Genomic DNA, 19957 nt, shown 5'->3' with positions numbered 1-19957 from the left:
AAGTTCGGCCAAAAAATACATGAAAACTGTACATTACGCCAATGTTTTGTTATAATTGTAGCTCTGAAAGAGTAAAAAAATGTGGTGCTGTTTACTGTACCCAATAAAAAACTATCATAGCAACGAAAATACTACATCATCAGAAGTAGGTATAGCTCGTTGGTAGAGCAAGCGCGGGAAAATCCCGACTTTCGGCCAAAGACATGATGTACATGATGACAATAGTGGCTGTCGATGGTCACCTGGCGTTGATGGTTGCCCTTGAGGAGACGTGCGTGGAACGAGCCCGGAGTGTCGATGGTGTGTTGACGTGATAGTGCGGAATGGGGAGCGCTCACAGAACTTTGTCTGAACCATGGCAGTGATATTTTGCGTCGGGTTTTATGTTGTTTCGTCGACACGGCTACGGGGGAATGTAGAGGCGGTGTAGTAGCCATCGTGACGTGCACGTGGCGGCGGCGGCGGACAGTGCGCGGGCGCGAGGCGACCGTCCCGCCGATACGCGACCCGCCTCGACCGATGCGGCGCGCGGCGCTGTCGCCACTGCCGCGCAATACGCCGCCCGCTGATATCGCTCGCTATCTTACGGACGAAGACTCGTTCATTACGCAGCCTCCGTATCGAGCTACATTCCCAAATTCACATAATCTAAACCTCTGCGAAAGGAAGTCTAATCCGTTTTGTATCCGTTAGCTACGCAATGTTTTTGCACTGATGTTACAGCGGCGGCTTGCTGCGAGCGACGTCGAGTTGCGGTCAATAAATCAAAACAAGCAGCGTGCTTCAAGGTCAATGTTGTAAATGAGAGATAGTAAATTATTAAACGAGCGTTTATAATATTGCTGTCTTATGATTGAAGGTAGAATATAGGTGGACCAGAGAATTCTTCCCATTTTGGCTTAAAAACAAAACGAATAGACAATATATGCATATAAACCAATAGAAATGTTAAGAAAATTAATATACTTAATAGATTTTTACAAAATAGAAATGTTAAGAAAATTAATATAATAGATTTTTACAAATTTTTCTTTCTCATAGGCAATGCAGGTTTATAATGCCGAACTACCTTGCACCCGTACAGTTATATAATGCGACCTCTTGTTTGGTAGCGGTCATTGCTTTTTGAACCCCCAACGTTTAGAGAGCTCTTTGTAGGTTTATATTGTGTTATCGTAGCAGTTCCGGAATCTATACTGAATCAAAATGTTTTATTAATAACGTTTGGAAGCATACAGGATACAGTTCTTAATTAACGATTATGTTTATTTATTAGTCCGATTTTGTTAGTTAAAAGTTTCATGGAAGTTTCAATATCGCCACTGGTAGGGGTAATTGAAATCTATGATGTCCGTACCTCCAAGTGTACCTAACTCGATTACAATTTTCAACCGACTCTACATATTGCACTGCATCAGTTTGGTATCACTAACAAGGTTTTTGTATATGGTTACACACAATACTTTGGCAACCAAAATGTGATCTTTTTATCCCTCTCCCTAATAAACTTGCAAGCATTGTTCCAAAGGGTTAATTTCATTTAAAACTCTTCACGAGTTTCTAACTTTACTTGACCTTGTAAGTCAATGGATCGATCCTTCGCTTCAGGTGCAACATAACGATATAAAATGCGGCTCAAATTCATGTAAAAAGCAAAAATAATGGCACATTTCCGGTTACCACATCGACGAATTTAATCATCAACGAATTGAACGAATAAAACTGGAAACAGCTGATTTGAGCTGTTAACAATAGTAATTAAAAGGGGAAACTGATTGGCAAAACTGTAAAACTCCAGCCTTCCGTGAATGGAGTTATAAAATAAAAATGTTTGGCCGCCACTACAAAAAATCTCTGAAATTGATACTAGTACGCTACTATTAGTCAGGGATGGATACTAGTGTGCCTACATACCGATATTCGAAACGCCTTACTGAGCGTACCGGGTATTAAAATTAAGACGGTGTCAAATGGTCGTTGTTATGAAAGATGTCTTTTACGAACGTTCGTGTCGAACGAGTGTCGAACGTTCAATTATATAACATCCCTGAAGACATTTCACAATACTCACATTTATGCCTTTACACAGTGTATAGTGTATTATGTTTGAACGGTAGGTAAATAAATAATGATTCCTCTCATACGATACAGTTACGTCAATAACTGGCTTGTACTTACGGGAGCGTACACTTACGGGGAAAACCTATGATGTACCTATTCAATTATATTTCCGATAGCTTACAGTGAAACAACGTTTTCATAATACAATTTGTTTTAAAGAAGTGGAGCTTATGGCCCAAGGCACATTGCGACATCATCGAAAGAGCTGGTAACATATTTTCATCTTCGTCTTTTCAAAGATATTGCGTCGTGTCGAGTGAGACTCGCGTACTGAGGATTCCGTACTCGGGTATTTTTTCCGACATTTTGCACGATAAATCAAAAACTATTACGCATAAAAATAAATAAAAATCTGTTTTAGAATATACAGATAAAGCTCTTTTATATGATACCCATGATACCCTATTTGGTATAAGTTATCTTACTTTGAAAATTGAAACACATTTTCGGTGATAACCAAAAATTCACGGTTTTCGGATTTATTCCTTTACTTGTGCTATAAAACCTCAAATTTAATGATTCTAGGTCAACTGGAAGTACCCTATGGGTTTTCTTGACAGACACGAAGGACGGACAGACAGACAGACAACCAAGTGATGCTATAAGGGTTCCGTTTTTCCTTTTGAGGTACGGAACCCAAAAACTGTGTCATATTATTTTGTCTGTAAGTGGTAAAACAGGCCCTTAGTCTATATAGAGTAGAGTAGTAGGTCACAAAATCCATACTAATATTATAAAGGCGAAAGTGTGTCTGTCTGCTACCTTTTCAAGGCCCAACAGTTTAATCGATTCTGACGGGGTCCAGAGTTAGCTTATATCCCGGAGACGGACAACTTTTTACGTGCTACTTTTTATCTTTAAATCCACGCGGACGTAGTCGCGGGCATCCTCTAGTTATTAATAATAATTTAATCAAGACTAGCTGTTTCCTGGGACTTCATTAGCGTCATGTAATTTATAGCCTAAAGCACATAAAGCAGCTTTCTATCAGTCAAGAATTTTTGGAATCGAACTTTTAGGCTCGGAGATTACCCCTACACCCAAAACAAGCTTTACCTGTTTATAATATTGGTATTTAAAATCAGAAATTTCTTACAATGTTTTCATAAAATAAAATGAATTTATATGTCATTACATAGCGAGATCGAGATGCTCCAAGGAAACTGTTTGCAACTGCATTGTGTTCTGTTCAAAGAACAGCGCGACTAATTACTTAGTTTGTCAAGCGGAACCAAGACTCGTTAAGAATCGGCAAAAATTACTGCGCCTCGCATTGGTTGCATTACTTTCTTTTTGAATATTATATTTTTGTGAAATGGTGCTGATAATATTTTGTATGGAGTGCTGAAAACGATCACATCCGAAGCGCCTAGGAAATGCGAGTTAACTAGAGGCGTTGGCATTTAGTATGGACGGGCAAACGACGTAGTTTGGCATTTCTATACTAGAAGATTTTGCAACTCCGACGTGGTTTTAAACTTGCATTTTGAACTGAGAAAAGCGGTTGTTGCGCCTCCTTCGGCTCCTGGACAGCTTGCTTCTAGTGTACTATCAAGTTATAGCGGAACTTCCAGCTGTGCTGCAGTAACATCCATCACGATAAAATTGGATAAGGATACACTAACAACGTTTATAATAAACAACATTGTTTCCACAGTTTATTATTTTTACGCGCAATTTTATTTTAGGATGCTCTATCATAGGTACGAAGTCTCTAAACAAAAGCGCACACAAACATCCGCGAATCATTCCTAGACATTCACCGATTATACTGAAAGCTTTTTTTAATATTCGAAGGAGCGTTTTTAAGTTCATGAAATGAGGGGTAAGGAATGAAAATAGAAATACAAATTTATTTTTCTTTCTCAATATATTTACGTATGTAATGATTTGAAATCTTTACCAGTTGTTTTATTAAGGTGGTTAAACTTTCCGATTACGGGAAAAATCGTGTAGGAGTGGTACTAGATAAAGAGTTGAAGAAATGTGTAACGGATGTACATAGAGTAAATCGCCGAATTATAATTGTTAAGCTAGTTATACAAAACGTAGTTGCAAACATTATGAGTGTGTATGCCCCGCAGGTAGGATGTGACGATGAGATGAAAGAGGAGGAGTTTTAGAAGGATTTTGATGCCGTCATGACGGGTGTTCTACAAAGCGAAGAAATATATATAGGAGGTGATTTTAACAGTCATGTAGGAAAATTTAGTGAAAGTTTTGAAAGAGTGCATGGCAGCTGGGGTTGGACTCGTAACCGGGAGGGAGAAACATTACCGCAATCGGCATCTGCCTTTGATATGCCCATAGTAAATACATTTTTTGAGTAACGAGACCAGCATTTAATTACCTATCAAAGTGGTAATCACAGATCACAAATAAATTCTTTTCTAATTAAAGAAATTTCAACACAGACTTTTACAAATGGAAATGAAATTAAAGTTTAAAACCGTTACGCTGAAGCCTAAAACCCTCCCTAAAATAAAATGGGATATGATAGAAAAAGAAGAATGCGCGATAGAGTTTCAATATAGATAGACAAAGACACGTGGTGGTGGAGTAAGGACATACAAAACGTTCTGAAATAAAAAAAGGATGCCTTTAAAAGTGGGAAGTGTGAGTGATACTGACGTGATTATGAAGCAGAATAAAAAGGAAGTAGGTATATATGGAGACTAAAAGAGCTGTCGCTATCGCAAGGGGAAGGACAGAAGAAAAATTGTATAGATCTCTTGAAAGCCCCCAAGGCCAAAAAGATTTATACCGACTAGCAAGAGCGAAAGAAAAGAATGAAAGGGATACTACCCACATTAAACGCATAAACGATAACGAAAAGAAAGTTTTAACGAATGACGAGGACATAAAAGACCGTTGGAGAGAATATTTAACAAGTGTAAATTAAAAATTTATATCACCCCCGACAAGTGCAGGTTACAGTAACTAGAAAAGAGCTGATAACTTTCAAACGGCTGAACCGATTTTCTCGGACTATTCCGAGCCTACGATCCAAAGTATCTGAGTTTTCCAAAACATCATTTTCAAATAAATAATCATGTATCTAGGCAACGTCCATCTTGATAGCTTGACATTTGTCAATTGACATAATAATATTATGAACCTAACGGTTATCTAACCTTCTTTTCTACAAGAAAACTAGAAAAGAGCTGATAACTCTTAAACGGCTGAACCAATTTGTATGGATTATAGCTAAGAACACTCTCGATCAAGCCTTTCAAACAAAAAAACTAAATTAAAATCGGTTCATTCGTTTAGGCGCTACGGTGCCACAGACAGATACACAGACACACAGATACACACGTCAAACTTATAACACCCCTCTTTTTGGGTCGGGGGTTAAGAAATTAATGAATGATGAGAATGAGTGGAGTGGAAAGCTAGGTAATGTACCAACTAATTTGGATGTGGTGAAACAAGTGAGTATAGATGAAGTAAGAATGGCAATACAGAGTATGAAAAATGGTAGAGCGACAGGGCCAGATAGGTAGCTGAAGTAGGGAAGTTCCTAAAAGCTGGCTGGCTTTTTTCTTCAATAACTATTACATGAGGAGGAGATCCCAGAAGAGTGGTGCAACAGTTTACTGGTGCCCATTTACAAAAACAAGGGTGATGTACAAGACTGTAACAGCTACCGAGGAATAAAGCTCATGTCGCATAATATGAAGATTTGGGAAAAAGTGATAGAAAGAAGAATGAGACAGGAGACCGAGATCACACAAAACCAATGCGCTGGTTTTCTTATGTATTCGAAATCCTATTTGCACGGAACGTTTTTGTTCAACTTCTTATTAAAAAAAAACAACTCACATTTCTTTACGTCCAATGTATCTCATACTTAGGCAATGCTAAAAAAAATTTTCAGCTTCCTTTGGTGCTTAAAATAGTTCCGCTTTAAATATTGATGAGCACTCACCTTATCGGAATCTGTTGTGTTGCCGCTACCGAAAGACGCAAGAGAGTTGCGATCAAGGTTTTCTGTATCCGTGTCTTCAAAGTCTCTGCAACAATAATGATTGTTTAGTTTAACAAGGTCTTTGCACAGTACTAGCATTTTTATAAGTCCCATCGGCAAAATTTGTTTGCGCGGAAAAGCGCAACTTAACGGCGACTAAAAGCAAATGTACACCATACCTTATTGTTTGACTTTAAGATTTTAAACACAAAAACAACAGAGACTCGTGCTATCTCGCTCATAATTTGCGCGTACAAAACATGGCGCGTAGGCAACAACCAATAGCGGACGGCTGCACGCTATGATTGGCTGAGATATTGTTTTTAAACTTTTGAAAAAAGAAACTTTTTAAAACACTTCGTTACCCGTATAAAACTGTCCAGCAATTTCTATTACTATCCTGTTTGGTAATTGCTGGCGTACGCACAGTAAAGAGCCGATTGCCATTTTGCTTTTTAATAATGAAGCAGTTTAAGAGCAAGAGGGAGAAAAGAAGTTTTACTTACAAAACTAGCTTATACCCGCGACTTCATTTGCATGGACTAAACAAATTTGAAACCCCTATTTTACTAACTACTATACTACTAATTGTTGGATTCTCAAAACTACTTTCTTTTCCTGGCGGATGTCTTCTACGTTATAATAGCTACCTGTATGCCTTTCAGCCTAATCAGTTCAGTTTGAGATGTGCCTTCACAAATCAGTTAGTCAGTCAGTCACCTTTCCATTTTACATATTTAGATAAATAGTTACCGGCTCGAGCGCTGCGAGCTGGCCGGACGAGCTCGCGCGGGACTACGCGGCGGCTGCTGCAGGGCGCCACTGAAGTATGTTTCCTGTCAACAACAATCATAAGATTAATTTTCATTGTTACTGTTGTTCACAATCATTTGCTTACCACCAAATATTTAATTCGGTCACTTTGGTTCTCCTACAGATTTCCTCGTTACGGATTTTGTTCTTCAGAGAGACAGGTCTGAACTTGTGGAAACCGCCAACTTTCAGTGTCCACGTTTCAAAGTGACCAACATAGCTCAGCGAATTCGCCAACTAAAGTGGCAGTGGGCAAGCCATATACCTGTCGCAGAATCTATGGCCGTTAGGGCATACGTGTTCTGGAGTGATAATATAAACAGGGTAAGGTCAAAGCATATTACAGAGTGCACTGGAGTATTTTTTGATAGTAACTACATTCACTCCGAATAGTTTTAATTTGTATGATGAAAATAAAAAACGGGGGAGACTCAGTAATACTGCCACCGCTATGCTAAAGCAAATTAAGCTTAGTTTGAGTATTCATCTAAATGACTCCACTCCAATCTGCAGATATGCGTGTGACTAATAGACAAGATCCTACCTGAATGACTTCCCTGAGGCGTCGCACCCAGGTCTGTTTGACATCAAGTGAAGGCGCCTTCAGCACGATGCGACAGTCGCTCGCCATCGGCTCACGGCCCGTCCACACGGAGAATTTACACTCGTCACCCTCTATGTGCTCTGTGACACCCAACTCGGAGGTCTGCAACATATATACCAAATTAAAATCTGCCTTACAACAGGTACAGGTATAATAATTTAAAACAGGTAAATGTAGCTTCGATGAAGATGCAATAATATAGAACATGGCAAGACGGAGGTGGTCTAATGATGGAGCAAGGAGGATGCCATATTTGTCTTTTCATATCTTGATTCATTCGTTTTTAGTTTAGCTAATAAAAGCTAAACTAAAACGTATCTTATTCTAATACTCACCATGAATTTAGTCTTATAAATGTACTTTGCTTTCCCATGCGTGTCTTTGACCTCCTTCGCGAGGAGTAGGTGCAGATCAAATAGGAAAACTCTTCTCTCTCGACACTTCTTGATTATCTGGCGAAGGTCCCACACTTGGAACGAATCCTGGAGGACTACTTCACCGAGACTGTCCATAGGAACATCACATCCTTCTAAGTTTGATAGATGCATTGCGTCATTGGCCTTCTTTGGTACCGACAGCATAACTTCCAGACCGTCCTGTGAATAATAGATTAGAATGTAATCTTCATCAATTACTCGAAACTAAACTATCGTGAGTGGTATCCATATTGCCGTACATGGCAACATTTTAACGTGCAGTCAACACGCGTTTTACGAACGCAAGTCCACAGGAAAGTTCAAAGTGTTATGCGATACTATGGATAGTATTGCACTAGTTTTAGTTGCGCCTGGCGCATTTCAACTGCATTTACAAATGCCTCCGTGTACCTACTCAAAGACACTAATCGAAAAAACGGCTCAAATCCACGTTTCAATCGGAGTAAGCCCGATTAGTTTCAAATTAGTTTGGTTTTGTTAATCATGACCTACTTGAAAAGGTTCGGTACATGTTTCGTTTGAGCCGTTTTCTTATTGCAATCACTTGTTGAAAAATGAGCTATCTTTTTCAGCCAATACTATATAATTATATTGCATACCCAATACATAAGGTATAGTACGCGACAGGCCGAGATGGCAATGGGGGTGGGGACGCCCCGCATACCCGCACACCCGGTGCGGATGTGCGGGGAGTCCCCCCTCCTCATATCCCGATTACCGTCTTGACCTGTCGCCTACTATATCTATATAATAGCTATTTTACCACGCGGGATGGAATTAAACGATATAGGACGACAATTTTCTTTAAGAACAACGCTACTCCTCAAATTCAGTTCTTTAATCGCGAGACGCATAATCACGTACCCAAGCATTTTATAGTTCGTACCTAAGCATAGCTGTGTGAATATTTTTTCTCATGAAAGAACGACGAGAATGACTCAATGTGTTTAAAAAAATATACATACAAGTCCATCTTTTGAAGTAGGTCCAATTTTATTTGTGCGATAGTTATTTAAATACTTCAACATTATCAAAATTACACAATTTTCAACTACACCAACCATAACATGTCTTTTACTTTTAAATATTGCACTTGGAACATTTAGATGGATCTACACTTCTGGAAAACATTACACTTACTATGAGCACCAAGCGACTGTGATGCACGAAAATGAATCATGAGGAAAATACTGGTCGGCACTAATCGTTAATTTACAATTAATTTACAACAAACAGTGGACTAGTTTACTTTATTTTACGTATCGCGTTTACCGCACGCCAGTATAAATGAGAAACAAACTTCTAAAGCCGATAATGCCGTAATGGTTTTATGATATTACGAAACACCAAAGCTCGTTAAGAATGCAGATAAGTGACCAGTCAATGTGGCAGACAAAAACGAACTTATGTATACTCTGGGTCAAGTTTTCGCCATTGATTTTGTGGTGTGCAAGCAAATGGGATTGAGCGCGCCATCAACTTTGTGGGCGTAGGTAAATTAATAGGACTATGTCGCGTGTCGTGCTTACACAACGTTGTACTGACCAGCTGTTTTTTATGAAGCAATTATGCCCAAATAAATTGACGCTACACAAAAGACTTTTAATTAGAATACTGTATTGAATTTTGTACTGAGTTTTTTCCCTAGTTTTTGGGGTTTTACTGCCCATACGTCTGTCTTGCAGCGTTCTGTATCTCATGTATCGTAACAGGAGAGAGTTGTCAGTGTATATTTCTTTTGCCGCCAAGAAATCATAAAAAACCAAGATGGCAAATTTCAAAATGGTCGTCATGCAAAGTTTTTTTTTTAGTGTCTTGTAGGATGATACGGAACCCTTCGAGTGCGACTTGCACTTGACCGGTTTTTTGTTAACGGTTACAAAATATTAATTTGGTATAAATTACGTTCATTTATTATCACGAATTAATTATAGTTCTGACCATTATAAATATCCAAAGGAGGCCCGATAATTAGGTACATGTAATGTTAACAGTACCAGCAAACAATTTTTAAGTAACCCCAAATACTTTTAAGATGACAAAGATACAGAGACCTTCACGAATTCCCCTATTAAAAATCCCTATACACATTCAGTAGTACAATATGTACAGGTCACACATTATTCCGAGTATTTTTGTGAGTAATTTTAAACCAATCTCGTTCTTCGTGCTACTTGAGATAAGGAATGACGCCAAACTTGAGAAGGGTTCTCAGTTCTCATAAACACGCAACGGAGGCATTAAAGTAAATAAGCAATTACATGTACTCCTAATCGCAGTATCACCTAATAAGGTTTCTATGTATTAAATAAAGAATTGTACGTAAACCTTTATGATCTTATCACAAAAACACATTTTGAAGGTTAAATCCTTAACTATGATTAAACTTGAGTCTGTAATCTAATGCATAGCATTAATTCTAATTCTTCCTTTCGATTTCGTAAGATAAAGATGTAATGGTGATAATTAATTACGTAAGGTTCAAACTAAAATTTCGAGGGTTCCTAACGCACCGGCTTGAGAAGAGACCGCATTAAACGTTTTCACTTCAGTTCTCTAAATACGCTATGGAGACAAAAAAGTAAGAAGAAAAAACTAATAAAAGAAAGACTAGAAGTAAAAATTAAAGACTAATAAAAAAATTGAAACAAATATTTTCATAAGCATGTACTATAGTTACTTTTAATATAACAGGTGATCCGACTTAATAAATCAATAACAAATATATATTATAGTTTTTGTGAACACGAAATCGATTACGTAAACCGTACACACAGTATCAGTCGGCTTTTGATAATACAACGAAAGGTGAAAACTACATAAAGCGATGAATTTATAAGCGATAAACTCGGAATTTTAAGATTTGTTCTGATAGACATTTTAAAAACTACCTTAAGTGCCGAAAATCATTAATAGAGCAACAAGCATAAAATATTGTAATGTCCAATAAATAAGTTTTCCTACGATTTAAAATCATGTATCCATAAATTTTGCGTGCATTCATTAGGGCACTTACCAGGAGTTGCCCCCTATTTTGATAATTCTCTCAAATGGACACAACCAAGATAAATAGATTTTCAACAAAAAAAATTTAACACATAAACATTTTTGCTTCAGATATACGCCGTTCAGGGGGAATTCCAATACGGCGTCGTTATCTAATCGCGACGTCTTATCACTGAAGGTGAGTTTTACGTGATAAAGTTTTAACGATAAATTAATAACATCAACTAATTTTAGTCTCATATAACCTAAAACACTAATGGCCGTATTCACAATCATTACTATGAGGTCTGACAGTGCGCTCGAACGCATAGTGTAGATTCCACCAATCAGATCATTGTAAATTGACGTGATACAGTCATCTGATTAGTGGAATTCGCACTGTGCGTTCGAGCGCACTGTGAGACCTCAAAATAACGTTTGTGAATACGGGTGTAAGTCGACAGGCAAAAGGACTGAGATAATATTTTGTACGACAGCATTCTGATTCTAAATTGAATTTGATCTGTTTAGAGATATAGAAACAAACTAATAACTAAATGTAAAATTCTTGGGTGATAAGCTACCGTGTAGGTAATACTACAAAATTGAGACGTTCTTACCGAGCCTGTTTTATGGTCGTAGAACCTACATATCACAATGACTACAAAGCCAAATCCTAATAAATGAAAACACAAAAACAATCTATCTGTCCGTTATAGAATTTGAAAGCATCCAACCGATGTGCCCTATACCGGCTTCGTTAGAGAAAGGCAATAATGCGAAAAAAGTTGTAAACCACTAAAACAATGCATTAGGAACATTCTTTTTAGCGAAGTAGCACACGTGGAATATCCGCTAGAAATAAATAATTAAAGTTGTGTAGACTTTTTACGGTCGCGCCCCTGTCACCCCTCAGAATTGCCTACCTACCCATGGTTCTAAGTCATCCTATAGGTTTTCTTGACGGACAGATGGACAGACAGATAACAAAGTGATCCTATAAGTGTTCCGTTTTTCCTTTTGAGGTACAAAACACTAAAAAAGTGGTCACAGCACCCAAAAATCAGCCAAGGGCAAACTCGCTCATGATCGACATAATGCATTCCTACAATGGAAATGTCTGCCTAGACATCGCCCAACATTATGAAATATCTCTTTAGCAGTGGTACTACCCTAAAATAGTATAGTTTCGCATATCTTACCTTGATTTCTCCTTGCCCCTCGGCGCAGCAAGCTTGTAGGTCTTTCAATAGAAGCTGATATTTCGTTATCCTTTGCACGGGTTTTATTAGGTACGCTGCTAACGGATGTTCTAGTTTCTTCTTACGTTGCACCCTGTCAAAATAACATACTAATAATATGATTGGTTTTTTCGCGCTCGTAAGCTCATAAAAGGTCGTACATTACTAACACTTTTTTATGACGCATCGGGGAAATTCGTTTAGGCAGAGAAGTGCAACAAAAATTTATAGGTTTGTAACTCATTTTGTTTGCGATTCAGAGACACGTGACACGCAGACGGACAGCAAAGTGACATTAATTGACCTGCGTTTTATCTTTTGGGTACGGAACTCTTAAATTAAATAGATAGATAGAAAACTTTATTGCACATAAAACATGAAATCACACAAACAACACACACGCGCACACATATTAATCTAACATAATATTCATTGATTTTTAACTTTATTTTTTCTTTAGTACCTAATTTTCTCAATCTTGAGGTGGGCGTTAACCAATGTAACACAGTTTCTAACTGAAGAAGTTGTTACCGTTCTTAGCTTTTAACGCAATGTATAGAGAAAAAGAAAGTTTTTTTTCATTTTTCATTTAACCAAGATATAAGAAAGTAACTAAAACCTAAAACAATTGTATGCAAAGGCGGCCTTATTGCTCAGAGCAATCTCCACCAGGCAACTTTTGATGAAAGGTTGTTATTGTGTAAGTACGTGCCTGTCAAAATAATCGCCGGCGTGTTGCACGACGGCAGCGTTGCTGTCGGGCTTGTTGCGGCAGTACGACACGTACATGTCGAACTCTCGCGCCCACGTCACGAAGCAATGACCGACATCCTCCGGCATCGTCTCGTACTTGTCCAGCTCGCGTAGAAACACGCGCTCGTGGAATCGGTGTATCTCCTCTATGTTGCCGAATATTAACTCCTCCTAAACAATCAAATACCTTTTTTTAAATAAAAAGTAAAATAAGCTTTGTACGCGTGTTTTTTATTCTAACCCTGACAGATTTCCCATACAAAACCGGCCAAGTGCGAGTCAGACTCGCGCACTGAGGGTTCCGTACTCGGGTATTTTTTCCAACATTTTGCACGATAAATCAAAATCTGTTTTGGAACGTACAGGGAAAGCCCTTTCATAGGATACCCCACTTGGTATAGTTATTTTACTTTGAAAATTGAAACATATTTTAGTTTTTTATAATTTTTTTTTTGTAACTTTATCCAAATTGCAAATTTTTTGTCAGAAGACACTATTTTTACTACAAAAAGTTTTTGATTTTTGACTACACACTCCCATGTTCCTTTATTCATGACCAATAGCTACAACACACCTTTCCTTGAAGCGCAGGCGGCACAGACGCGGGATCCGTACGCATCTCCCGCAAGTAGCACGTGATGCACGTCTCGAGATCTTTGACGTACGCGCGCTCTGTCTGTAGTAATTCCGCCATTATGAACCTGTATGAATAAAATTATTCTCTTTATTCTGGTAATGCTCAATTGGTTTCATCGATTAAAACTGAATTAGTATTATGTATAAAGTGCATTTAAGAGTCATTGCACCCAGACTGATTTGAGTAGAACCGAATCTTTTTGATATCGTTTTTTAACCATCTAAAATTTCTCAAAATAATTGTGTCTATTGAACGTTAATCCCCAGAGGAATACGATCCAAAATGAGAAGATCCGCAAGAGAACCAAGGTCACTGAGCATATCCAAACTATTATCAAGTTAAGTGGCAGTGTGCAGAGCATGCCTGTCATAGAGGCGATGGCCGTTGGAGCCGGTAAGTCCTTGAGTGGAGACCGCGTATACGAGTATATTGAGTGGAGACGCCCTCTAGCACGATGAACCGACAATACAAAGCAGCAGGCGGGAAGTGGCTTCCTCTTTAGGGAAGGACTATGTCTAAGAGTGGGCGTCCACAGGCTGATGATGATTGAATGTTTATAGCACTCACTCTTTCCGGCGCGCGCTGCGTCGCTTCTCATCGATGTGCGCGGCGGTAGGCGCCTCGACGCGCGGCTCCGCTTCGCTCGTCTGCACGGAACTTAAAGACGCGGCAACACCCGAGTCACTCTCCGCCTCGCTCTCACCGCCTTCCATAGAACCACTGAATTCCGCATATCTGACCCAACAAAATATTTGTCAAAAAAGACCATATAATTTTAATCATTTAACAACGTGGTTGAGTTACTCAAGAAAGTTATTATTTGTCATCGACAAATTCCTAGAAGCCTCAATTGGTCAAAGTAGTAGCACTGTAATATGAATTTTGTGACTTCTTTCACATCATCATTGCAAAGAAGAATCACCTTTGCGCCTTCCTCAAATTACTTGATACTGGTACAGTGCATTGTGCTGATTAGGTACTGGGAAAAACCACAAATCACGAAAAGGAGTGCATTTCAAGTAACTAAGACGTCAAAGTACCTTGCGTCAACCGCAGCGACCCATTCTTTGATCTGCACAGCGTGTGGATGGCCTTTTTCGACAAGCCCGTCGGCAAGTTGCGCGAGCAAACGCACACGTTCGCGCGACTCTCGCGCGACCCCGCCCGCAGCGGCCGCCGCCGCAGCGCCGCACCGCTCTTGCGTCTCGCGAATCCACTCGACGGCGGCGCGAGCCGAGCGCTCGAACAGGGCGAACTGCTGGCACTGCTCTAAACGCTTCTTACGTACTGTCCAATGTTCTAAGACCTATAAAACCAAAAGCAATTTTATATTACATCCTTAGGGTTTACATGGAAGTTGTGACAATCACATTGGGATCATTGCAATCGATTTGATTGGATAAAAATAATAGCCCATGAACAATAGCCGACTTTTTTGAAATTTGTTTGGAAGCAGGTTACACTATTTGCAGGTTTGCAATAATTCAATGTGACGAGAGTGTTAACCAACGGAAAGTGATTGCGATTATTACAATGTAGCTTTCAAACTTTGATGCACCAGGAGTCGTATGCTTGATATTCAAACATATATTTAACATGGTAAAATGTCAGTCACGGTTTTTTGAACACGAAACTTTGAACACAAGTATCATAACACACACAAATCCTAAAATTTTTTGCATCTCGTCAACGGTCCGAAACGACTAAAACAAATTAAAATCGTAAAACAAGAACTAAAGTTATTTAATAAAAAATATAACGAACATATAAATGTACTGGTTGCAACAAAATCATCATTACAATGGTCAGCATCACGGATTTGAGTGATTAATGTTTCTCAGAGCGGAACCGTGGCGCCGGCATCATCACCGGCTTTGCTATTAAAAACCTCCACACTATTGTCTCTACTTTCATCCAAGCGCACGAGTTAAAGCACCGAATTGATTCGAAACTATGCAACAATCTCCCAACGTTTTACTCCCGGTAATTTTTGCAACGTACAGGACGCTAGTCAATACGTAGGAGTAAAGAATTTATAAAATAAATATTTTCGCGTGACAATCTGAATTGTATAAACAGATGTAAACAAACAATGCCCGATCGCAATCACATTCCAATGTTGTTTGTACTTGTATTCCAGTGCAGTGAATACTATTATGAATAATGTATTATTATGGATTGTATCTCGTAGGTTTCAGGGCTATTTTTATATTATGTACCCGGAAAACAATAGAAGACGAGATAGTTTATAAATAAGTTCATATAATAATTACTGTACTACCGGTATTGTCTAGGAATAATGCTATACACCATTCAACCAAATAACTAATAATGATTTTCTCACAAAACTATCGGGAACCATAACATTATTTGTTGTACGTAATCAAAGATCTATTGATGATGAGAGATGAGCAGTATCTTATGATATGGGTATCTCGTTTTTTTTTTTACATAAAGTGATCTCAGGCCAATTTCTACTCGTAACTCTACCTGTATCCTGCGACAATATTACTTTTGAAAGCAAAACCTTACAAAAACTTACAAACAGACAGATACACACTTTCGGATTCATAATATTAACACATATTAGTATGGATTTCAGTATTAACCCACCTTGTTCTCTTGCGCGAGCAGCGTATCCAGAATGGCGCGCGTTTGTTCGTGATGCGCCTTGCTTGCCGCGGCGGTCTGACCGTGGACTTGAGCCGAGCGCGCCGCGTACTTGAGAAACGTCTCTGCCGTGCGTCGTGCGAGCGTGCAAGCTTTCAGGAAAGCCTCCTTTTGCTCGCCGTGCTTCACTATTAACGCGGCCACCTGATAAACAAATGGGACAATAATTTATATACACATTCATTTCGTAGATTGCTTGCACAAGACGGGACGGGAGGGTTATCTTTAGTAAAACCAGCTAGTTTTCTCTTGCCCGTCGATTAAAACGCCTAATACACGGTCGGAACCAACCATCGACAGAGATCACCTTGGATGCATCAACGAAATTGGTAACGAGTTGGTCGTAGACACACCAGTTCTCATCAGGTCGGCACTCCTATCATGGAGTCTAAGCTAACCTAGTTTGGGAAAACGTTTGAAAACCCCTACATAGCGAAAGAACAAATTTTTTCGTACCTGAGACGCCTTATCCAAGTTCTGCGTATGCTCGTCCGAGTCTCCAGCAGATGAAGCAGATATATTGGAAGTGGAGGATGCAACGGAGGCAGAAGCCTGCGCGGCGTTGACGGGCGCAGTCGTAGACCCGCACCAGTCCTCATCACGCCGGTACTCCCGCTCCAGGGAGTCAAGAACGGAGCACACCTGCTCTGCCGTTTTATAGAAGTTGAGGGATGCCGTCACCAGTTTGTGGCGTTCCTCCGCGCATGTTACTAGTCGTTGCCACCTTTCGGTCACTTCCTCGGATATTTCTCTGTAATATACAAAATATTTCAATACAAACTTTTAGCCTTATCTAGAATTGGCGGATGATTCTGTAGACAGTTTTTCCTCCTAGTAAGTATCACCAACGTGCATATGGAAAGCTGAGACTTGCGTGGGACGATACATGCAAAATAAGCTTTTTTTTGAACCAGGTGTCGTTCTCTATTCCAAATATTCAAATTATATCACTCTTCTCCCAAAAATTTTCTCCATGCCATTTCTTTTAAACTGAATTCAGAGGGCGCCACGATATGTCCGGCCAATGCAAGCTATCATTTTCATAGTATCTTACTTAGATTAAGGAGATCGTATGTTTAAATGATTTTTTTTAATTATGGCGCTTGACAGCTCAGTATTGTCAGTTCCACAGATACTACCCCTATGGCCGGTTCGGTTATGCGCCATCTGTCGGGATAAATTGACAGTGTAGATGCCCATTCAGCGGAGTTCGGGATTCCTGTACAGCCGAATGAGGGCTTAAAGCCTTAAGGCTCAGATAGCAGTCATTTTAACCAACAAATTAAACTTTGTTCTCACCTTATGGTATGGGGATCATAATGGTTAGCGGCACGTAGAGCGTCCGCCCTGTATTTGACTTGTACTGCACTCGCGTGAGTCTTCTCCACCGCCACTTGAAACTGATCGTGCTCACGCTTCAGCTGCTCGGCCTCGGGCAATGTTCCCGGGATCGAGAATGAGGCGGACAGCATCGCTTCACCATTTCTAATCCAGCTCACCACTTGAGCCGCATCCTTTTGGAACTGGCCTGTTGAATGTGAAAATAAAGTTATTGAAAATCTGTTACAACAAAAAACTCAAGTTCAAAAAACTATATATTGCTGAGAGAAAAGATTTATTTCGTTTATTTTAAAAAGCTGGGCTGACATTAAAAATGTAGCGGGGAACGGATGAAGTAAGCGGGGGCTGTGTATGGTGGCACCTTCTCGGGAAGATCTATGTCCAGCAGTGGGCACAAACAGGTTTATTAATTGAATGATTGATTCAAAAATAGTCTGAATAAGCTACGCCAAGCGCGGCTTTTCTCATATTAAAATGATGATGACATCAAACACCCTCACTGTTCTTGGCACCCATACTTACAGCTCGATCAAGCTAAGTTTGCACCTCGCGTCGATTACGCCACACTGACGCTTAGGTGCGGTATACGAACTAAGGTTCACACCGTACGGTCAGTACGCTGACGCGTCAAGACGACCGCGGGGAAGTGAGCGGGGAAGTGAGAGAGGCGCTGCATTCCAGCGAGGTGCAAACTTAACGCGACCAAGTTATATGTTGGAATACGTAAACTCAAAGCACTTTTGCCAGTATTGCACAAAATATTTTCAAGAAGTCTATACAATTTGATTTCGTAACTGTTCGAATATGTATCATTTCTTATTATACTACTACCTGATGCCCGCGACTTCATCTGCGTGGATTTAGATTTACAATAATCCCGGGGGACCTCTTTGATTTTGCGGGATAAAAAGTATCTTATGTCGCTCTCCAGGTCCTCAACTATACCCATGCAAAAAACAGGGCAATCCGTTGCGACGTGATTGCAGGACCAACCAACAAATAAACACAATTTCGCATTTATAATATGGGTAGTGATAATACTAGTAGATGTAGAAAAGCCATCCTTACCAAGTTGGACGCACTGTTCAAAACGTGCACGTCTCTCTTCGGCCAGTTCCTCCAGATCTAGTTGTCTATCGTGTAAGAATTCGAGTAGTAACTGCACGCGAGCCTGCGCGTCTGTTGGTGCACCTTCCGAACTGTCCGAACTTGAAGCCATAATATCTGAGGCTTCTGCAATTGCTGCTGCCAATTCTTGTCCTTGCTGTACCACCTTTTAATACAAAAAAGAATTTTGTTACATACCTAAGGCTCAATCAAACTTTCCACAAGTTTAAAAAATCTATCAAAAGTATGGTCCTGAAAAATGACAAATCCAAATGAAATGATTACAGAATCCAAGATTATGGAAATGATAAAATAGCGTGGAGTTGACCAGAAGCTCGCTCCATTGCCCGCATTCGCGCAGGACAGCAATCACTTTTATACACGGCATATATCAAATCTTTGAAAAGATCTTTAGGAAAAGGTAGGAAAGGTATTTCGAACCAGTGGTAGATTTGACGATCCATAAGTACTTCTAAAAGTTTAATAGAATATTTTTTTTATCATATTCTATTCTAAAAGGTGAAAATCAAAATCATGCAAGTCTGATATTGTATCTCTTACAACCAAGTCGACCCTCTCAAGAAGCATAGCCAGGCTTTAGTGGAAATATCTATGGACATTGGACGTATATTTGTTTACATGGGGATGGATCCTATGTGATTCATGGAAAGGGGGCTATCAAGAAGAGAACTGTTTAAGACAGATTGGAATTATTGCAAATTATCTAAAATGTTAACAGGGTCTTTAGGCACATTTTTGAGCGGTACTCACCTGAAACGTTGCATGCTGCATCCTTGCAACGCTTTCATTGTGGGCAGCGAGCGCTTGTTCAGCTTGCTGGGGATCGCGCGGTGGTTCCGTGCGCTGTAGTTCGTCACCCCATAGCTCAAGCCGCGATGATACCTATCAACACAACATGACCTTAAATAACCACTATTTTTTAAGTCTGAAACACACTCAACGGCTTTATCGGGCTCAAACTGGTTGGAATACAAGGAATGGTAAAGTAGCGTCTTCTTCCTTCGTTGTCATGCTTTTTAAAGTGACTTGAACAAATCCAACTCCTTGTATTACAAATAATACACACCTACGCCAAACAATGACTAAACTATTATAACAAATTAGTATAATGCATAATTTTTGAGAACTCACTCGCCATTTCTCTGTGTCGAGTGTCAAAAAGTACGGATCACTTATAAATTAAGGACTGAAATTGTACTGTACACGACAGTTGAAACATAGAGCATATGGCTCGAAATGTATGAACTATAATTTGAG

The 19957-nt window shown here is 39.5% G+C and overlaps 1 protein-coding gene across 7 annotated transcripts in view; it reads right to left on the bottom strand.

The window, feature by feature from the left end:
• LOC123880464 (kalirin) overlaps positions 1 to 19957 on the bottom strand; it is a 110786-nt gene that overhangs the window by 57950 nt on the left and 32879 nt on the right. For all 7 annotated transcript variants that reach the window (XM_045928591.1, XM_045928594.1, XM_045928593.1 and 4 more), the window contains 14 exons: positions 19451 to 19582; positions 18641 to 18845; positions 17531 to 17759; positions 16688 to 16982; positions 16175 to 16375; positions 14602 to 14867; positions 14129 to 14296; positions 13499 to 13625; positions 12884 to 13095; positions 12133 to 12265; positions 7844 to 8104; positions 7449 to 7610; positions 6845 to 6927; positions 6053 to 6137 (listed from right to left, as the gene is read on the bottom strand). In XM_045928591.1, the coding sequence (XP_045784547.1) occupies positions 6053 to 6137; positions 6845 to 6927; positions 7449 to 7610; positions 7844 to 8104; positions 12133 to 12265; positions 12884 to 13095; positions 13499 to 13625; positions 14129 to 14296; positions 14602 to 14867; positions 16175 to 16375; positions 16688 to 16982; positions 17531 to 17759; positions 18641 to 18845; positions 19451 to 19582 (2559 nt within the window). The remainder of the gene's footprint in view (positions 1 to 6052; positions 6138 to 6844; positions 6928 to 7448; positions 7611 to 7843; positions 8105 to 12132; positions 12266 to 12883; positions 13096 to 13498; positions 13626 to 14128; positions 14297 to 14601; positions 14868 to 16174; positions 16376 to 16687; positions 16983 to 17530; positions 17760 to 18640; positions 18846 to 19450; positions 19583 to 19957) is intronic.

Source organism: Maniola jurtina, chromosome Z (genome assembly GCF_905333055.1).
Source record: "Maniola jurtina chromosome Z, ilManJurt1.1, whole genome shotgun sequence".
In the NCBI taxonomy this organism is placed as follows: Eukaryota; Metazoa; Arthropoda; class Insecta; order Lepidoptera; family Nymphalidae; genus Maniola; species Maniola jurtina.
The sequence above is the reverse complement of the archived record's forward strand: the minus strand, read 5'-3'. Positions and strand labels throughout refer to the sequence as shown.